General features: G+C 37.7%; 1 protein-coding gene across 3 annotated transcripts; it reads left to right on the top strand.

Moving 5' to 3' along the window:
- Positions 1-55: 55 nt before the first annotated feature.
- MRPS10 (mitochondrial ribosomal protein S10) lies at positions 56-13,765 on the top strand. Of its 3 annotated transcripts, XM_027838457.1 has the most exons (8): positions 2,418-2,497; positions 7,096-7,160; positions 7,256-7,328; positions 8,890-9,029; positions 10,248-10,356; positions 11,261-11,350; positions 11,817-11,940; positions 12,842-13,765. In XM_027838457.1, exons 1-7 carry the CDS (start codon positions 2,429-2,431, stop codon positions 11,898-11,900), a joined length of 630 nt encoding a protein of 209 aa, XP_027694258.1. In that variant the 5' UTR covers positions 2,418-2,428; the 3' UTR covers positions 11,901-11,940; positions 12,842-13,765. The 3 variants fall into 3 exon arrangements, with proteins under 3 accessions (XP_027694259.1, XP_027694258.1, XP_027694257.1); XM_027838458.1 differs by lacking the exon at positions 2,418-2,497 and adding an exon at positions 56-142 and having other exon boundaries at positions 11,817-12,880; XM_027838456.1 differs by having other exon boundaries at positions 2,421-2,497; positions 11,817-12,880.
- The last annotated feature ends 1,671 nt before the right edge of the window (positions 13,766-15,436 follow it).

The following is a 15,436-nucleotide window of genomic DNA, read 5'->3' on the forward strand; positions in this document are numbered from 1 at the left end:
TTCCGCTAGAGGGAAACTCTATGGTTTCGGAGAATGCAATCCGCCGGACTCCCCCCCCAGGAAGTGACGTGAGGGGGAGGAGTTAGGCGGCAAGATGGCTGTGCGGGCTGCGCTCGGGCTTGTGTGTCGGGGCGTCTGGCAGGTGACCGAGGAGGGAAACTGGGGACTGGGCGGCCGGGCGGCGGCTTCCTGGGGCGACCGTCGTGGTTCGGGGTGCTAAATCCCTGGACTTTCGGCCTCCGCCTTCGGGGCGGATTGGTGGCCGGGGACGCGGTTTGGTCTCCCGGCTCCTTTGGTCCCGGAGACGGCGCTGGAGGATCTCGGGTTGCCCCCGGGCTTCCAGCAGCGCGGCCTTTCGGTCTGTGAAATGGGCATAAGCATCCCGTCACTGCAGTTTTCCGAGGACTCAGCGATCCATCTCATAGAAAGGCAGAGCTGGAAGGAAGTTTAGAATCTAGAACGTTAGAACACTTGAGAGCTTGAAAGAGTCTAGAATGTCAATTAAGAGAGTCTTCAGAACATAGAATGTTTACCTGGAAGGGACTCCGAACCTAGAATGTGAGAACATAGTTCTTTACGACATTTAGTTTGGAACACGCAGCTTTAGAACATAGAGCCGGAGGGAACGCAGCCTAGTTCAGTCAATCAGCAGACATTTTTTAAGCTTTTCCTATGTGCCAGGCACTGTGCTAAGGCTCTCATCACCTCTTGGATTCTTTTCTTTTTTTTTTTTTTTTTTTTTTTTGGCTAGGCAGTGGGGTTAAGTGACTTGCTCGGGGCCAAGTAGCTAGCAAGTGTTACGTGTCTGAGCTCAGGACCTCCTGACTCCAGGGCCCTGCTTTATCCACTGCACCACCTAACTGCCCCCGCCCCCTAATTCTTGCAGTAGCCTACTGGTGGATCTGCCTACCTTAATTCCAAAAAGAAGTTACATCTTAATAGGAGAAACAACAAATGTACCAACAAGTTAGATGTAGGATAAAGAGGAAATTATGAAGAGAGCTTAAGGCACAAGAATGATGAGGGCTTGGGAAAGGCTCACTGTAAAAGATGGGACTTTAATTAGGACTTAAAGGAAATTAGGGAAGGCAGGAGGCGGAGTGGAGGAGGGGAAGCATTGCAGGCATGAGGGACAGTCTGAGAAAATACTGAACTGAGAGATGTTATTGCTTCTTGTTCCATGAACGAGGCCTGTGTCTCTTGATGTAAGAAGACTAGTAAGATGGGAGGGGGCTAGGTTATGAAAAGTTTTGGATGTCATATGGAACATTTTGTATTTGGTCTTGGAGGCAATGGGTAGCAACTGGAGGCAATGGGTAGCAACTGGAGCCTATTGAACTTGGATATGGGTGACAGAATGTCACCCTAGAATGTGAAAACAGTATGGTAGAATATCAGAGCCTAAGGTTTTTTTAAGATTTAGTTTAGGGCACAATTAGTTTTCAAATATAGAATGTTAAAGCTGAAAGGAGCTCTGAGTCTAGACAGTCTTTAGAGCATTTCATTTAGAACACAGACAGCTTTAGAATATCCAGTGTTAAAGATGGAAGGAATTCAGAGTTTACAGTGCCAGAATCCAGCTTTGGCCTTTAGAAGATAGACAGTAAGAACTAGAAAGGGCCTTGGAACCAAGAATGTTAGAACATGATGTAGAATATCAAAGGAAGAAGGAACTTTAGAACATAGATGGTTAGAACACCGAACATAGTTATATCTGGGAGGTGCTCAGCTTAGAATGTGAAAACACAGAACATTGAATATCAAAGCTGGGAGGGACTTCAGAATATAGACTTAGAAAACAAATATCAGAACCAGTTGGGAGCACAGAAGCCATCTAGTACCATCACTACATTTTATAGATGAGGAAGGGAGAGGGAGTTGATAAACACAATTAGTAAATGTCGGCATTGACAAGAACTTGGCCTTCTCCAGCCCAGTGTTCTTTACCCTGCATCAGAAAGCATTTTGTAAGCTGTAAAGCCCTCTATGAATGGGTTGTGATAATTATTATGGTTAAGTGAAGGGCAAATGGGGGGAGGAATAAGCATTTATAATGCTTATAAAGGAATAAGCCTGTGGTGTGCCAGGCACTGTGCTAAGCACTTTAGAAATATCTTGTTTAATCCTAACAATAATAGGTACTGTTATTATCTCCGTTTTACAGTTGAGGTAACTGAGGCAAACAGGTTACTTGACTTGCCCAGGGTCACATAGTTAATGTGTCTCAGGCTAAATTTGAACTTGTGCCTTCCTAACTCCAGACCCAGTTCTTTATCCACTGTGCTGCTGGTAAGTGAGTCTATAACCCCCTCTAGCCATGCTTATTTCAGTCATCCTGTGTGACTGTTGTCTATGTCCTCCTGTAGAACATCCATCCACCCCTTGGGCTGCAGGCTTTTCTCAATCCAAAAGCTCCTTTAAGAAAGACATGTTGGGTGCTGAGGATACCAAAGCAGACATGAAATGGGCGTTGTCTTTGAGCCAGCACTTAACTGGGGTAAATACAACATGGACTCAAGGCTTTTTATGTGTTGTGAGAACCAGTTTTTTCCTCTGTTGATGCTAGCTTTCATTACGTGACTGATCACCTCCTTTTCTGAAAGTGCATTATAATATCAATTCAATACATAACATTAATAACAGTTGTTTGTAATGTGTGGTGTATTGGAAAAAAAGCAATGGGTTTGGAGTCAGAAGATGTGGATTCCAACTCTGGCTTTGCACTGTACTAATTAGCTGGATAATTTTGGGTAAGTCATTTTGCCTTCCTGGGCCTCAGATTCCTCATGTGTGAAATTGAGGGGGTTGAACCAGATAGTCTCTAAGGTCCTTTCCAGCTCTAAATCAATTATCCTGTGAAGCCTTTGGTACTTTTGATCACTCTTTTCTTCTTGACACTTTATTCTCTAGGTTTTTAAGACACTATTCTCCTGGTTCTACTTCTACCTGTCAAACCGCTACTTGGTCTCCTTTGCTGAATCCTCGTCCAGGTCACATGCATTAACCTTACATGTCCCACAGGGCTCTGTTCTGGGCCTTTCCCTCCTTTTCTGCTTCTTCACTTGGTGATCTTATTAGCTCCCATAGATTTCATTACCATCTTTATGCTGATGCTTCTCAGATCTACCTATCTTGTCCTTACCTCTCTGCCGACCTCAAGTTCATATCTCCAACTGTCTTTCAGATATCTTTAAGTGGATATCCACTATGTATCTTAAACCAAACATATCTAAAACTGAACTTCTCTTTCACCCTAACTCCTCCTTCCCACGGAGAGCAACACCATCTTCCCATTCCCTCAGGCTCACAACCTTGTATCATCCTTGACTCCCCACAGTCTCTCACTCCCCATATCCCATTGCCAAGTTCTATCAATTTCTCCTTTCTGTCTTTCAAATATACTTCCTTCTCTCCTCTGACACTGTTACCGCTCTAGTGTAGGCTCTCATCACCTCTTGGATTATTGCAATAGCCTGCTGGTGGATCTGCTTACCTTAAGTCATTCCCCACTCCAATCCAACCTCCATTCAGCCACAAAAGTGATTTTCCTAAAATGCAGGTCCAACCATGTCACTTCCCCCCCAAAAAACAAACAAACAAACTGCATTGGCTCCCTTTTGTCTCTAAGATCAAATACAAATCCTCAACTTGGCATTCAAAGCCCTTCATAACCTAACATACCTCCCTCCTATTCCCCCCTCCCTCCAGTTTTCCAGTCTTCTGATACTTTATTCCCTGCCATATACTCTCAGATCCAGTGACACTGGCCTCCTGGCTTTCCGTGAACAAGAAAGACACTCCCATCTCTCAGCTCTAGGCATTCTTTCTGGCTGATCTCCATGGCTGGAATGCTCTCCCTCCTCATCTCTGCCTTCAGATTCCCTCCAATCCCAACTAAAATCCTGTCTTATTATGATAATCCTCTCCCAACCCCTCTTAATTCTAGTTCTTTCCTTTTAAAATTATTTCCTATTTTTCTTGTGTATAGCTTGTTTGTACCTATTTGCTTGTGTCCTCCATTAGACTGCGAGCTTCTTGAGGGTAAAGACTCTTTTGCATCTTTTTGTATCCCCTGTGCTTAGCACCGTGCCTGGCACAAAGAAGATGCATGATAAATGTTTTTTGTCTGATGGACTAATACACTTTAGTATTCACAAGATCCATTACTTCCATCAGCTTAGATTGAAACCTCTTCACTTTTAGTCACCTTTCACTTTCTTCACTTCACTTGTTTTACAAGTTTTGGTCCAAAAAGTTCCTTTCCAAGTGGCCTATTCTTTGGCAGTGAGGTTCCCCACACTTAGAGGCAAGACTACAGTCCATCATTCTGGACTTGATTGAAGCCAGGGCTTATACTAGCCCAGTATAGCTATTGGGAGTCCAAGGTAATCTCCATGCTGGCATGAGGCCTCAGAGTTGACTTCAGTGGAGCATATGTAAATCTAATTAATTATAACTCAAAATTATGTAATACTTTATGGTCTATACAGTGATATCCTTCCAACACCCATGTGAGAAAAGAGACTCAAGGTAAACATGACAGCTGACTTCATGTATTTAAAGAATTCTTATGTGAAAGAGAGATTACAAGGGTGATGAGAAAAAGAAGGGAGACAGCTTATACTGTATAGGATGACTGAGAATGAAGAGTAGACTTCCCTTGAGGGAACAGAGAAAGAGCAAGACTTTAAGATGTATTTAAGACAGGATGAATTTGATGAGGAGACGTCAAGCATTGGCTGGATGATTACTTGTTTGGGGGTGGCTGGGTGTTAGAAGAGGGTTAGACTAGATGATGTCTGAGAGCCCTTCCATTTATGTTATTCTGTAATGAGAAAATATTTTGTAATGAGGAGGGAGGCTGGATGGCTGCTTTTTAAGGGATGCTATAAAGGGAATCTATTTATCAAATGGGAATTAAGTTAGATTATGTGGCTCTGGGGTCCATTTCAGTTCTATGATTCAATGAGATTATTCTTAGGTCCTGAACTACTTTTCAGTTTGTTTTTTTTTTCTTAATGCTAAAATAATCTAGTATCTTTACTCCAGTGACTGGTTAAAATAAAAAGTTTCCTGAATCTCTCCTAAGTTTCTCTTCCCCTTCTCCACCTAAAAAAAGAAATATATTCAAGACAGTCAAACTGTATTCAAAGGAAGCGTATTTTCACACATAGCCCTTTCTTCCCATTGGCCCTGCTGTCAGTTTCTAATCTGGCAATTTTCTCATAATAGAAACTTAACAAATGTTTGTTGATTGAGCCAAGAAATTTCTGTGCTTTAACAGAAATTCACAATTTCTTTTAGAAACTTTCTCTTTTTCTTTCTATATTGTTTGTTGATGATTAAGTTCACAAATACTTAAAGATATATGTATATATATAAGCTCTTCATAATGGAATTACTTTATTAAACACTTTAGAATTCTCATTTCAAATCTATAAATTTGAGAATTTGTGACTTTAATATTGCTGAATTACAGCAGTGTTCAGACATATTATTTAAATATAATTCAACTTGAAGAAACAGGGAAGCTTACACTGTTCAGTCAGTGTCATTTAGTATCAGCAAATCAAAAAGTATTAGTGCTGAGCATACTGTCTTCCCTTAAGGAGTAGGTACAATATGTACATAAAGAAGCCTATGTAAATCTATATAAAAAATACAAGGCAGATTTTTTTGGGGATTGGGGGAGAACCCTAGCAGCTGGGTGGATATGGAGAAGCTTCATGTGGAAAGTGTGACTTGAGCAGAGATTTGAAGGAAATGAAGCAATCTAAGAGGGAAAAGTGAGGCAGAAGTCCATTTTTGGAGTGGGGACCAAGGACAGCCCATGCAAAGGCATGGAAATGAAGGATTGAATGTGTACTGGGAACAAGCCAGTGTGGCTGGAACAGAGAGTGGTCTGGAGAGTAGTATTTAATAATAAGGTGGGATAATAATATGGCTGGGGTCAGGTTTTAAAGAGATGAATCCTAATATCTTTTCATTGTTACCATGGGTAAATATACTTGCTACTTATTCTTTTGAATATGAGAATTGCTATCTTCAGAATTTTTATTCCAAAGACACCTTTTATTTTTTAGGGATGATATAGATTCTAGATACAAGTCCTGTCTGTGACATACACTGACCTTGTAACATAGGGCAAGTCAGTGGCCCCCTGCAACTCCTTGAAAGTATAAATTGTAGACCAGTTGTTAATCTGCACTGGTAGAAGGTGTTTACTCCCTGGTAGTTCCAGACAGTGATGGAGATGAAATCATAGGTCTAAACAAATGTGTATGTGTGTGTATATGTATGTATACATTTATATGTATGTGTGTATATATATACACACACATACACATGTATAATATATGTACATACATATAGATATAGAGAGAGAGAGAGAAAGAGAGAGATTCTATAAATATTTTTAATGATTTTTGGCTCAACCATTTCCCTTGTTTTCAAGGAGATCTTTGTTGGCATCTTCTTGAAGCTCTTACATGCTATTAGGCATATATATATATATATATATATATATATGTATATTTAAATTTTTCCCCCTCCTTGGCCTTTCTGTAAAAAGTAGGAGGGAAAAGAGTTGGGGGTTAAGGGGCTAAAGAATTGCAGTTTTGGGCTTTTTGAGAATGACTACTGTGAAGAAATATTTGTGTTTATGCATGTCTTATTTTACAGCAGCTGTGGGAAAGTCTTACTTATAAGGATATTTTTATTAAATTAATTTATTTTAGTTTTCAACATTCACTTCCATAAGCTTTTGAGTTTTAAATTTGCTCTTCTTCCCTCTCACCTCCCTCCCCAAGATGGCATGCAATCTGATGTAGGCTCTATATATACATTCCTGTTAAACATTTTCACATTAGTCATGTTTTAAAGAAGAATTAGAATCAATAGGAGGAACCACAAGAAAGAAGAAACAAAACAAACCAGAAGAAAAAAAAGAACAAATACTATGCTTTGATCTGCATTCAGACTCCATACTTCTTTCTCTGGATGTGGATAGCATTTTTATAAGGATATTTTTAAAAGTAGCCTTTATTACTTTAAAATTTTTTTATCTGAAACTAGTATCTTTTTAATTTTTTTTAGAGTCCAGGGATCTTTGCTCTAAGCCATCTGAAGAACATTACAGCAAAGAGGGATGGTTTTCTTCTGTAAGTATAACAATGGGTAATTCTGATTTAGACAGCAGAGCAGCCATTTGGATGTATTACTCAGTCTTATTGATTTTTGTGTCTTTCATATTTAGTGAAACTTACTTGAAGTGGGTGCAGTTTTCAAACTTGCATATGGATGTCAGGAGTGGTATGGAGAAACCTAAGGTATGTATTCCACATTTGCACTATTTATTTTAATGTTAATTCTAGAAAGAGGACAGCAAAATATATTTATCTCACATTTCACTTGAGGTCATTTGCCCAATTGTGTAGTCAGCTCTTTAGAGGTAAGAAAATTTTAGGGTAATGGTAAACCCGCAGTGACAGGGAATAAAGTACACTATGATATGCACTGATGTGTTGTGTATTCATTCAGTCATTCTGGGCAGAAGGGTGCCATTTAAGTGCCTTGGAAGAAGTAACTTAATTGAATAGCTCACACTTACATAAGGCAGTCCTTTAAATCAGAACAGTGTTATCAGTGCCATTTGAGAGATGAAGAGACCAAGGCTTAAGGAAGCTATGTAACATGTACAAGATCATAGAACCAGGAAGTGATAGTCAAGACTTGAACCCAGCCCTCCTAGGATCCAGCCCTCCCAAATCCAGCACTTTTTACTTCATACCACACTGTGATATAATAGCCTCTGCAGGGTTTCTACTATTTCTACTATTCTACTAATTCTACTATTCTTCATTTAGTATAAAGTGAACAGTAAGGTACTATTTAACATTATTTATATGGCAGAATAATAAGCAATAAATCATGTCATTTTTGTAGGAAGTAATTTTCTCTCTACTTTGAAAGTGTATATACTCGTATTGGAAATATATTTTTATTTAAATAAGGTAATCTGCATCACTTAAGTATTGATCATTTACAACAGTGAAGGGGTGAGTGTTGGTATAGAAAATGACTTAGAGTATCCGTGTCTCCTCTTTCTGCCCTAGCACTGCGCTGCCCTCTCCCCCCCAGCTCCCCTCAAGCTGGATCAGAGCTATAGACCAGCATCAGATAACCCTGATTTGGCTGGACAACATCTACAATTCCAGAAACTCAATTTTTGATCTGTGGAAGTTGACTATATGTAAATTGCTGTTTAGGAGTAAAAGATTACCTTTTGGGCATGAAGTAAGATGAAATACCATTGGATAAATACTTGGGGAAAAAAACTGATTTTCCTTAGGGAGGTGACCCAGAAACATTAAGGTGAAAGAATGGGAGCAATTATATATAATGTCATAACTCTTTAGCTAAAAATGAGTATTATAGGTTAGGGTTCAAAGATTAGATTATATATAGGAAGAAAGTCTAAGAAAGATTTAATTTTTCGTTCCTTTGATATTGCATCTTTATTCTGACTGTGAAGAAAAGAAATTTCATAGATTACCTTGTAAGTTCTTTCCTTTCAAACTACTTTTAAACATTCTGATGGCATGGTACATTATACCTTATGAAAAAACACTTTTGAGTTAACTTTGTGTAGATCGTGTTTGGATATGGTAGTATTGAAATTCTCTGACATTTAATATTCTACATGGTCTGTGAAATAAGGATGGTTAAGATAGTATGTAAGAACTTTCACTGTCATTTCTCTCCCTTCGGCTAATAAAATCTGGAGCTATACAAACAGCAGGAATGATATACTAATTTCAACTATTAAGTAAAAGTAATAAGGAATTATGACATAATTATTTTATTTCCTTCTTTATTATTTAACTTTAGATCTCCATTTCTGATGAACCAGACACATTATATAAGCGCCTCTCAGTTTTAGTAAAAGGCCATGATAGGGCTGTATTGGATAGTTATGAATACTTTGCTGTACTTGCTGCTAAAGAACTTGGTATCTCCATTAAAAAGGTGTAAGTATCTTTTCACTGTTGATGCTGTCTTGCAATATCACAAGCACTTTCTAGACCAGGATAAGGGCATTATAGATTCACATGCTTTAATTGGGACAGAAATTCTAGATAACTTAGAACATGGAGTTTAGGATTATCATCTGGAATTGGCAGTGAACTCTATTGTCCACTGAGCGTCAGGTATGGGCTAATTAAGTTTCTGTAACAGGTGATTCTCTGTGGCCTTTTTGCCATTAGGGAGGGGTTAAGTAGAACAGTTTTGTGTCTTTATCTGCTTCCTCTGGTACAAAATTAGGCCTTTGGGGGTGTTTAGCAAGTATTGTCTACCAAAGAATAATAAGAACCTGTGTATCCCCTAATCCATTTTATAGGGGGTAGGGCCTACATCTGTGATTGATTTCATTAGTATAGAGAATTCTCAGATGAGGAAATGTCCTCTATTAATGCAGTTCAACACCTTTTCTGTAACTTATAATCTTAAAGCATTGCTTAGAGCCTTAAGAGGTTCAGTGGACTTGCCCAGGGTCACACTGCCAATATGTGTTAGAGGTGAGACTTAAACTCACATCTTCCTAGTTCTGGGGTGGGCTCTTTCTCCATTTATACAACATTTAAAAGTGAACAGTATGTTTAGACTCTTGTAGTAATTGCTGTCTTTCCTAAAATTTGCAAAATGTTTTAGAACCAAATGCTGTTACCTATCATCTGTCACACTGATTTGACCCTCCTCGTTTCGTGGATCTAGACAATAAGGCTGTGTCACACTAATTTTTTTTTTTTAGGCAATTGGGGTTAAGTGACTTGCCCAGGGTCACACAGCTAGTACTTGTCAAGTGTTTGGTCTGAGGCTGGGTTTGAACTCAGGTCCTCCTGACTTCAGGGCCGATGCTCTATCCACTGCGCCACTTAGCTGCCCCCACACTAATTTTTTTAAAAAGGTTTAATGCTAGCATTTATGAATGTGAATTATGCATGAGATAGATGGCTTGATTTCATGGGAAAATGTTCTGTTGTATGTTGCATTATTTGGATATGCACACTGACATGGCAGTTGTAGTTACAGATGGCAGGCTTGACAAATAGAAGACTGTAAAGTATAGCTAACCCCAATAATTGGATATCAGCTAGACTAAATAGAGCTATGCACCATGTATTGAAGTTAACCTAGGATTTAATATCACTTGTCTTAAGTGCTTTATTTGGCTTATTTCTTTTTAGACATGAACCTCCAAGGAAAATAGAACGTCTTACTCTTCTCAAGTCAGTACATATTTTCAAGAAGCACAGAGTTCAGTATGAAATGAGGACATATTACAGATGTTTAGAGGTCAGTTGATTTCAGACAGGAAATCCAGATAATATTTATTTGAAAGGTCCCACATTTTGTGTGATGGCATATTATGTCATTTTTAATATTGAATAAGCTTGTTTTTTTTCAGCCAGCTCCAGTTCTTTGACTTGAAAATAGGAAAGCTCATCCTAAAGTGTCATGTGTACTTGGTACAAAGGAGTAACATATTGGGTTAATTAATCTCTTAATTCTTATTTAGAAATTTGTTTGTGTTGTCCAAGAAATAACAGTTTTGATGGCCATGTTGCAAATGACACAGTAGCAGTTTAATAGTTCCTATGTTTCCTTCAAAACCTCTAGCTCTTTTACATTAAATATATCAGTATGGTCAATGCTTTTTATAAATCTACCACACACCAGGTGGTGGGAGGAAACGGGTCAAAGGACATATTATTTAATCTTATATTTTGACACTTTCAGTAAATTCAACTTGATCTCATAACCATTAATTAAGCTTGGGAATTTTACTCAATCTTCTTGGGTTTTGTGTCTTCAGCATTTAGCAGCACACCTACTGTGTGCTAAGCATTGTGTGATATGCAAAGATTAAATAAACATCTGTTCATTTTTGAGTTTATAGTCTAGTAGGGAAATACAAAACATTTAGAAATAATTCTATGTGAGAATTTTTTCCTAGTAAGATTTATGTAGTGTGAGACCTGATTTTTTTTAGTCTAGGCTTTGCCATTAACTAGTTGTGTGATCTAAAGTCATTTCACTTCTGTGGGCCTCAGTTTCCTCTTTTTGCCAAATGAGAAAGTTGGCCTAGATTATTTCTAAGGTCCCTTCGACATTCTATAATTCAAAGTCTGTGTGAATTAATTTATTGTGTGGCATAATGCTCTAATAGATTATAGACTGATTTTTGTTTTTCTCTTAGTTACAGCACTTGACTGGAAGTACAGCAGATGTCTATTTGGAATATATCCAACGAAACCTACCCGAAGGCGTTGCCATGGAAGTAACAAAGGTGTGATTCGACTTTCTTCCCTTATCTGAGAGAAAATTGTAAATTGGAGCACTGACACGTTGGAGTCTTATTTGTGGTTTGCCAAGTCCGTAGGAATGGTGGGCCAGGGTGGGGGAAGGAGAAGGAAGAGAGCGGGGAGAGAAGACACCACAGGTCCTAACTAAATCCAACACTGTAAAGAGCAGCAGAAGATAACCCTGCCACTACCACCTGAAGCCTCTTGACACTCCCTTCCCTAAAGAAGTGGTTGATGGGCAGGAGAAATATGGATGAAGGGGGAGAGTGGTACTTTTTTCCATAGTCTTGCTCCATGCTTTCCAAAGCACTGTGGAAAATCAGAAGAGCCAAAAGAAATGGGAAGTGTGTAGAGCCAACTTAAAAGCCACAATTGTGGCTGGAGGTTCAATGTTAAAAGTCATCATACGGTCTATTTACTTGATGGAAATGGCCTTTATTTTCTTTGCAGACCAGATTAGAACAGTTGCCAGAACACATCAAGGAACCACTTTGGGAAATGGTGGACAAGGAAGAAAAAGCAAGCAAAGCATGATGATAATCTTCTTACATCTGGTTTTGAAATGGAAATATCTGTACGTCCATGTCATGAATGATTATACTCAGCAGAGTTTCTTTAAAATCTCTTTTATCTGCTTGTCTCTTGGTTTAACTTTGATGGAATGAACTACAATGTAAAGGGCATCTTTTAAAGTTATTTGTAGCCTTTATTATTTTGGGTCCTGCTTTTAGAACCTGTGAGCAAACTTTTTAAACTGTTACATGATAAAAGAGTTATGTTAAGACTTGCACACACAGATGTTAATTTAATAGCACTGATTGACTGGCATTTGAATGAAATTTGTTCACTTAAAAATCAGTATATTTTAAACTTCTTCTTGTTTGGATTTTTTTTCTTTTTCAACTGTTGAGGGAATAATAAGCACTTTTGATAATTTTAATGTGAAACATTGCCATTTTATGATAGAGGCTGACTATGTAGAATTATACCTTCAGGAGAAGTTGGTCTATTACTGTTACTAATAATTAGTGTCTTATTGAGGTCCAGAGTGGGAAACACCTTGTCTGAGACCACAAAGGCAGTTAGTGGCAGCTCACTGAGGTGTCAGACTCCAGTCTAGTTCTCTTTTTATGCTATAATTTATTATTTTAATCATTATTTTATTTTGGGATCTTGCTAACATATTGGCAAGCTTTTCACCTTTGTATTGTTTGATTCAGACTCAATTCTTCAAAATTAGGAATTGTTTTGAGTTAATAAAATGAGCATATTTGTGATGTTCTTCAGGGGTTAGGGTGGAAGTGTGATAATTAATGTTGACATGGGGTGCAGTAAAGTTGATATGTTACTTTATAGCTCAAATTCCAAACTTTTTCGACATAGGCTACGTAGTAGTGATATGTGGGTTCATAAGAAAGTGGCATTGCATTCATTCACGTGTTCATTAAGCATTTATCAAATGCTTGCTTTGCTAGGTGCTGTGGGAGATGCAAAATAAAGAAGAGTAAGATGAATGGTAGAAGAAAATTGTGGTTTTATATGTTACGTCTGGTTTCTACATTAATTGTATGCAATATTTTTATAAATACCTAGTACAGTGTTTTGTGTATATCAAGATCATTACCCCTTTTCAATGCAAGAAAATGCTTAATACTTTTTATAAGTGGTTCACTTTGGAGATGAGTTCGCTTTTCGATTCATTCAACAAATATTTGTTAGACATTTGTTGTGTTAGATACTGAGTTAGGTGTATGTGTTGGGGGAGTGGTAATTATATAAAGACCCAAGCTCCACTATTCAGGGAGGTTACAGCCTAGTAATTAATAGTTACAACACACATTTTGTTTTGTGAATTGGAATAGCAGTTGTTTCCTCAGCTTGGTATTGAATATCACTGCTTTAGTGACATATTTTGCTTGTATGTTAGACATATATCATTCATACAAATAGACTTACAGTATGTGGAAGAGATAAACACAACATCCTTCTCTTTCATGATCTCTTCTAGCTTCCTCAGTAGTTTCTGTCATCCACAAGTGCCCCAAGCAGAAGTTCAAGTGTGTAAACATAGTTCTAACTGCCAGACGCTAGTTAAACAATTGTTAAAGACAAAAGAGATTCTTAGTTGAAACAAGATGGGATGTACTGAAGAATTGAGCCCACTGTAGCTATTTGTTTGTAACTACAGAGCAAAATAATTTGAATGATTTCTTTGACTTCTGACTGAGATTGCAAACACAAAAATACACACATGTATGTACACATACATGTATACATATGTCGGGGTAGCTAGGAGGTACGGTGAATAGAATGGAATCAGGACCACTTGAGTTCAAATCTAGTCTCAGACGCTAGTGGTATGACCTATGTAAGTCACTTAACCTCTGTTAGCCTCAGTTTCCTCATCTCTAAAATGGAGATAATAGCATCTACTTCCTGGTGTTGTGAGGATCAGATGAAATTAAATTTATAAAGTCCTTAGGACAATGCCGGGCACATAGTAGGGATTTATAAGTGTTGGCTATTATTATGTATTTACATGTGAGTGTTTTTACACGTACACACAGAGCTAGGTTCTGATGAGAGTATTGAATTCCCCTGAAGTAGTTTCATTCTTCAAATTGGTACTGCATATTTCCATTGGGTTGGAACCAATTACCATATTTTATATAATTATAATTTTGAGTAATGCAGATGTGAATATATACAGCCACTTGAGATTCACAAAGCTCAGGACCTAATTCTTTGTGTGCATGTATATGTATACATACAAATGCACAGACACACCCTTCAGGTTTTCTGCCTTTTTAAATATAATGCTGACTACTGTGTCATAATGTTTTTTAGGTCCAGACTTGTGATCTTATGATGTAGAGAACTCCCACTAAAGAAACATCCTCTACTAGCGCAGTCCTATAACTGCACTATAACTTAAAGCCTTAGGAAATTGCCTGAGACACTGAGAAGTTAGGTGATTTACCTAGTATATGTAAGAAGTAGGATTTCAACCCTGATGGTCTTGACTTCAAGGCTAGCTTTCTGCATACCATGTTGCCTGTGGTTTATAGCAGTAGTTTTCAGTGTGTGGTCCAGGGATCTCAGGGGTTTTCCGGTTTTTTTTTACTTGCATGTACAAATTATCGATCTGGGCCTTTATTGATTAAAGTGCTTAGAGACATAAATTTTTCCCTATAAATTTTGGGATACTTTGGCTGCGTACCCCAAATTGTTTATGTTGTTTCATTGTTATGTTATTTTTTAATAAAGTTTACTATTTCAATTGTTTATTGTTTGACCCACACATTCTTTAGGATTAAATTATTTAGTCTCTAATGAATTTTTAATAATTTCTTTAATCACCTTTATTGGATATAATGTTTATTGCATTGTAGTCCATAAAAGTGTGTTTAATATGTCTGCTTTTCTACATTTGTTTGTGATGTTTTTATGCTATAATACATAGTCAGTTTTTTGAGAGAGCCATGCACAGCCGAGAAGGAATATGTATACTTTTTTCTGTTATCTCTAGAGGTCTACCATTGAGCTTTAATAAAATTCTGTTGAGGTCCTTCACTTTTATATTTTTTGTTAGATTTATCTAGATCTGTAGAGGAGTAAATTGTCCCCTACGATTCTATTTTACTATATATTTCTCCCTGTAACTCGTTTTACTTTTCCTTTAAATATTTACATTTTATGCCATTTGGTGCATATATGTTTAGTATTGATATAAATCCATTCTCTATGGTACCTTTGAGCAAAATGTAATTTTTTTCTTTATCTCAAATCTATTTTTTGTTGCTTTTTTTGAGATCATGATTACTACCCCTGCCTTTTTTACTTTAGTTGAAGTATAATAGATATTACTCTGATTTAAGTGTGTTTCTTATAAATAGCATATTGTTAGATTCTGCTTTCTAATCCATTCTGCTGTTCTCTTCCTTTTTGTGAGTGAATTCATCCTATTCACATTCACAGTTATAATTTTTAATTGTGTATATCCCTCCCTCTTATTCTCTTATACTTTTTATTTCCTGCTCCCCCCCCCCCCTTATTTGTTTCTTTGTTTT

Source organism: Vombatus ursinus, unplaced genomic scaffold (assembly GCF_900497805.2).
Source record: "Vombatus ursinus unplaced genomic scaffold, bare-nosed wombat genome assembly UNPS02014826.1, whole genome shotgun sequence".
NCBI classification, from domain to species: domain Eukaryota; kingdom Metazoa; phylum Chordata; class Mammalia; order Diprotodontia; family Vombatidae; genus Vombatus; species Vombatus ursinus.

Coding starts and splice junctions, on each gene's coding strand:
- MRPS10 (XM_027838457.1), top strand. CDS start 2,429: ATGTTGGGTGCTGAGGATACCAAAGCAGACATGAAATGGGCGTTGTCT. Junction 2,498..7,095: donor TGAGCCAGCACTTAACTGGG/GTAAATACAACA, acceptor AATTTTTTTTAG/AGTCCAGGGATCTTTGCTCT. Junction 7,329..8,889: donor GTGGTATGGAGAAACCTAAG/GTATGTATTCCA, acceptor ATTTAACTTTAG/ATCTCCATTTCTGATGAACC.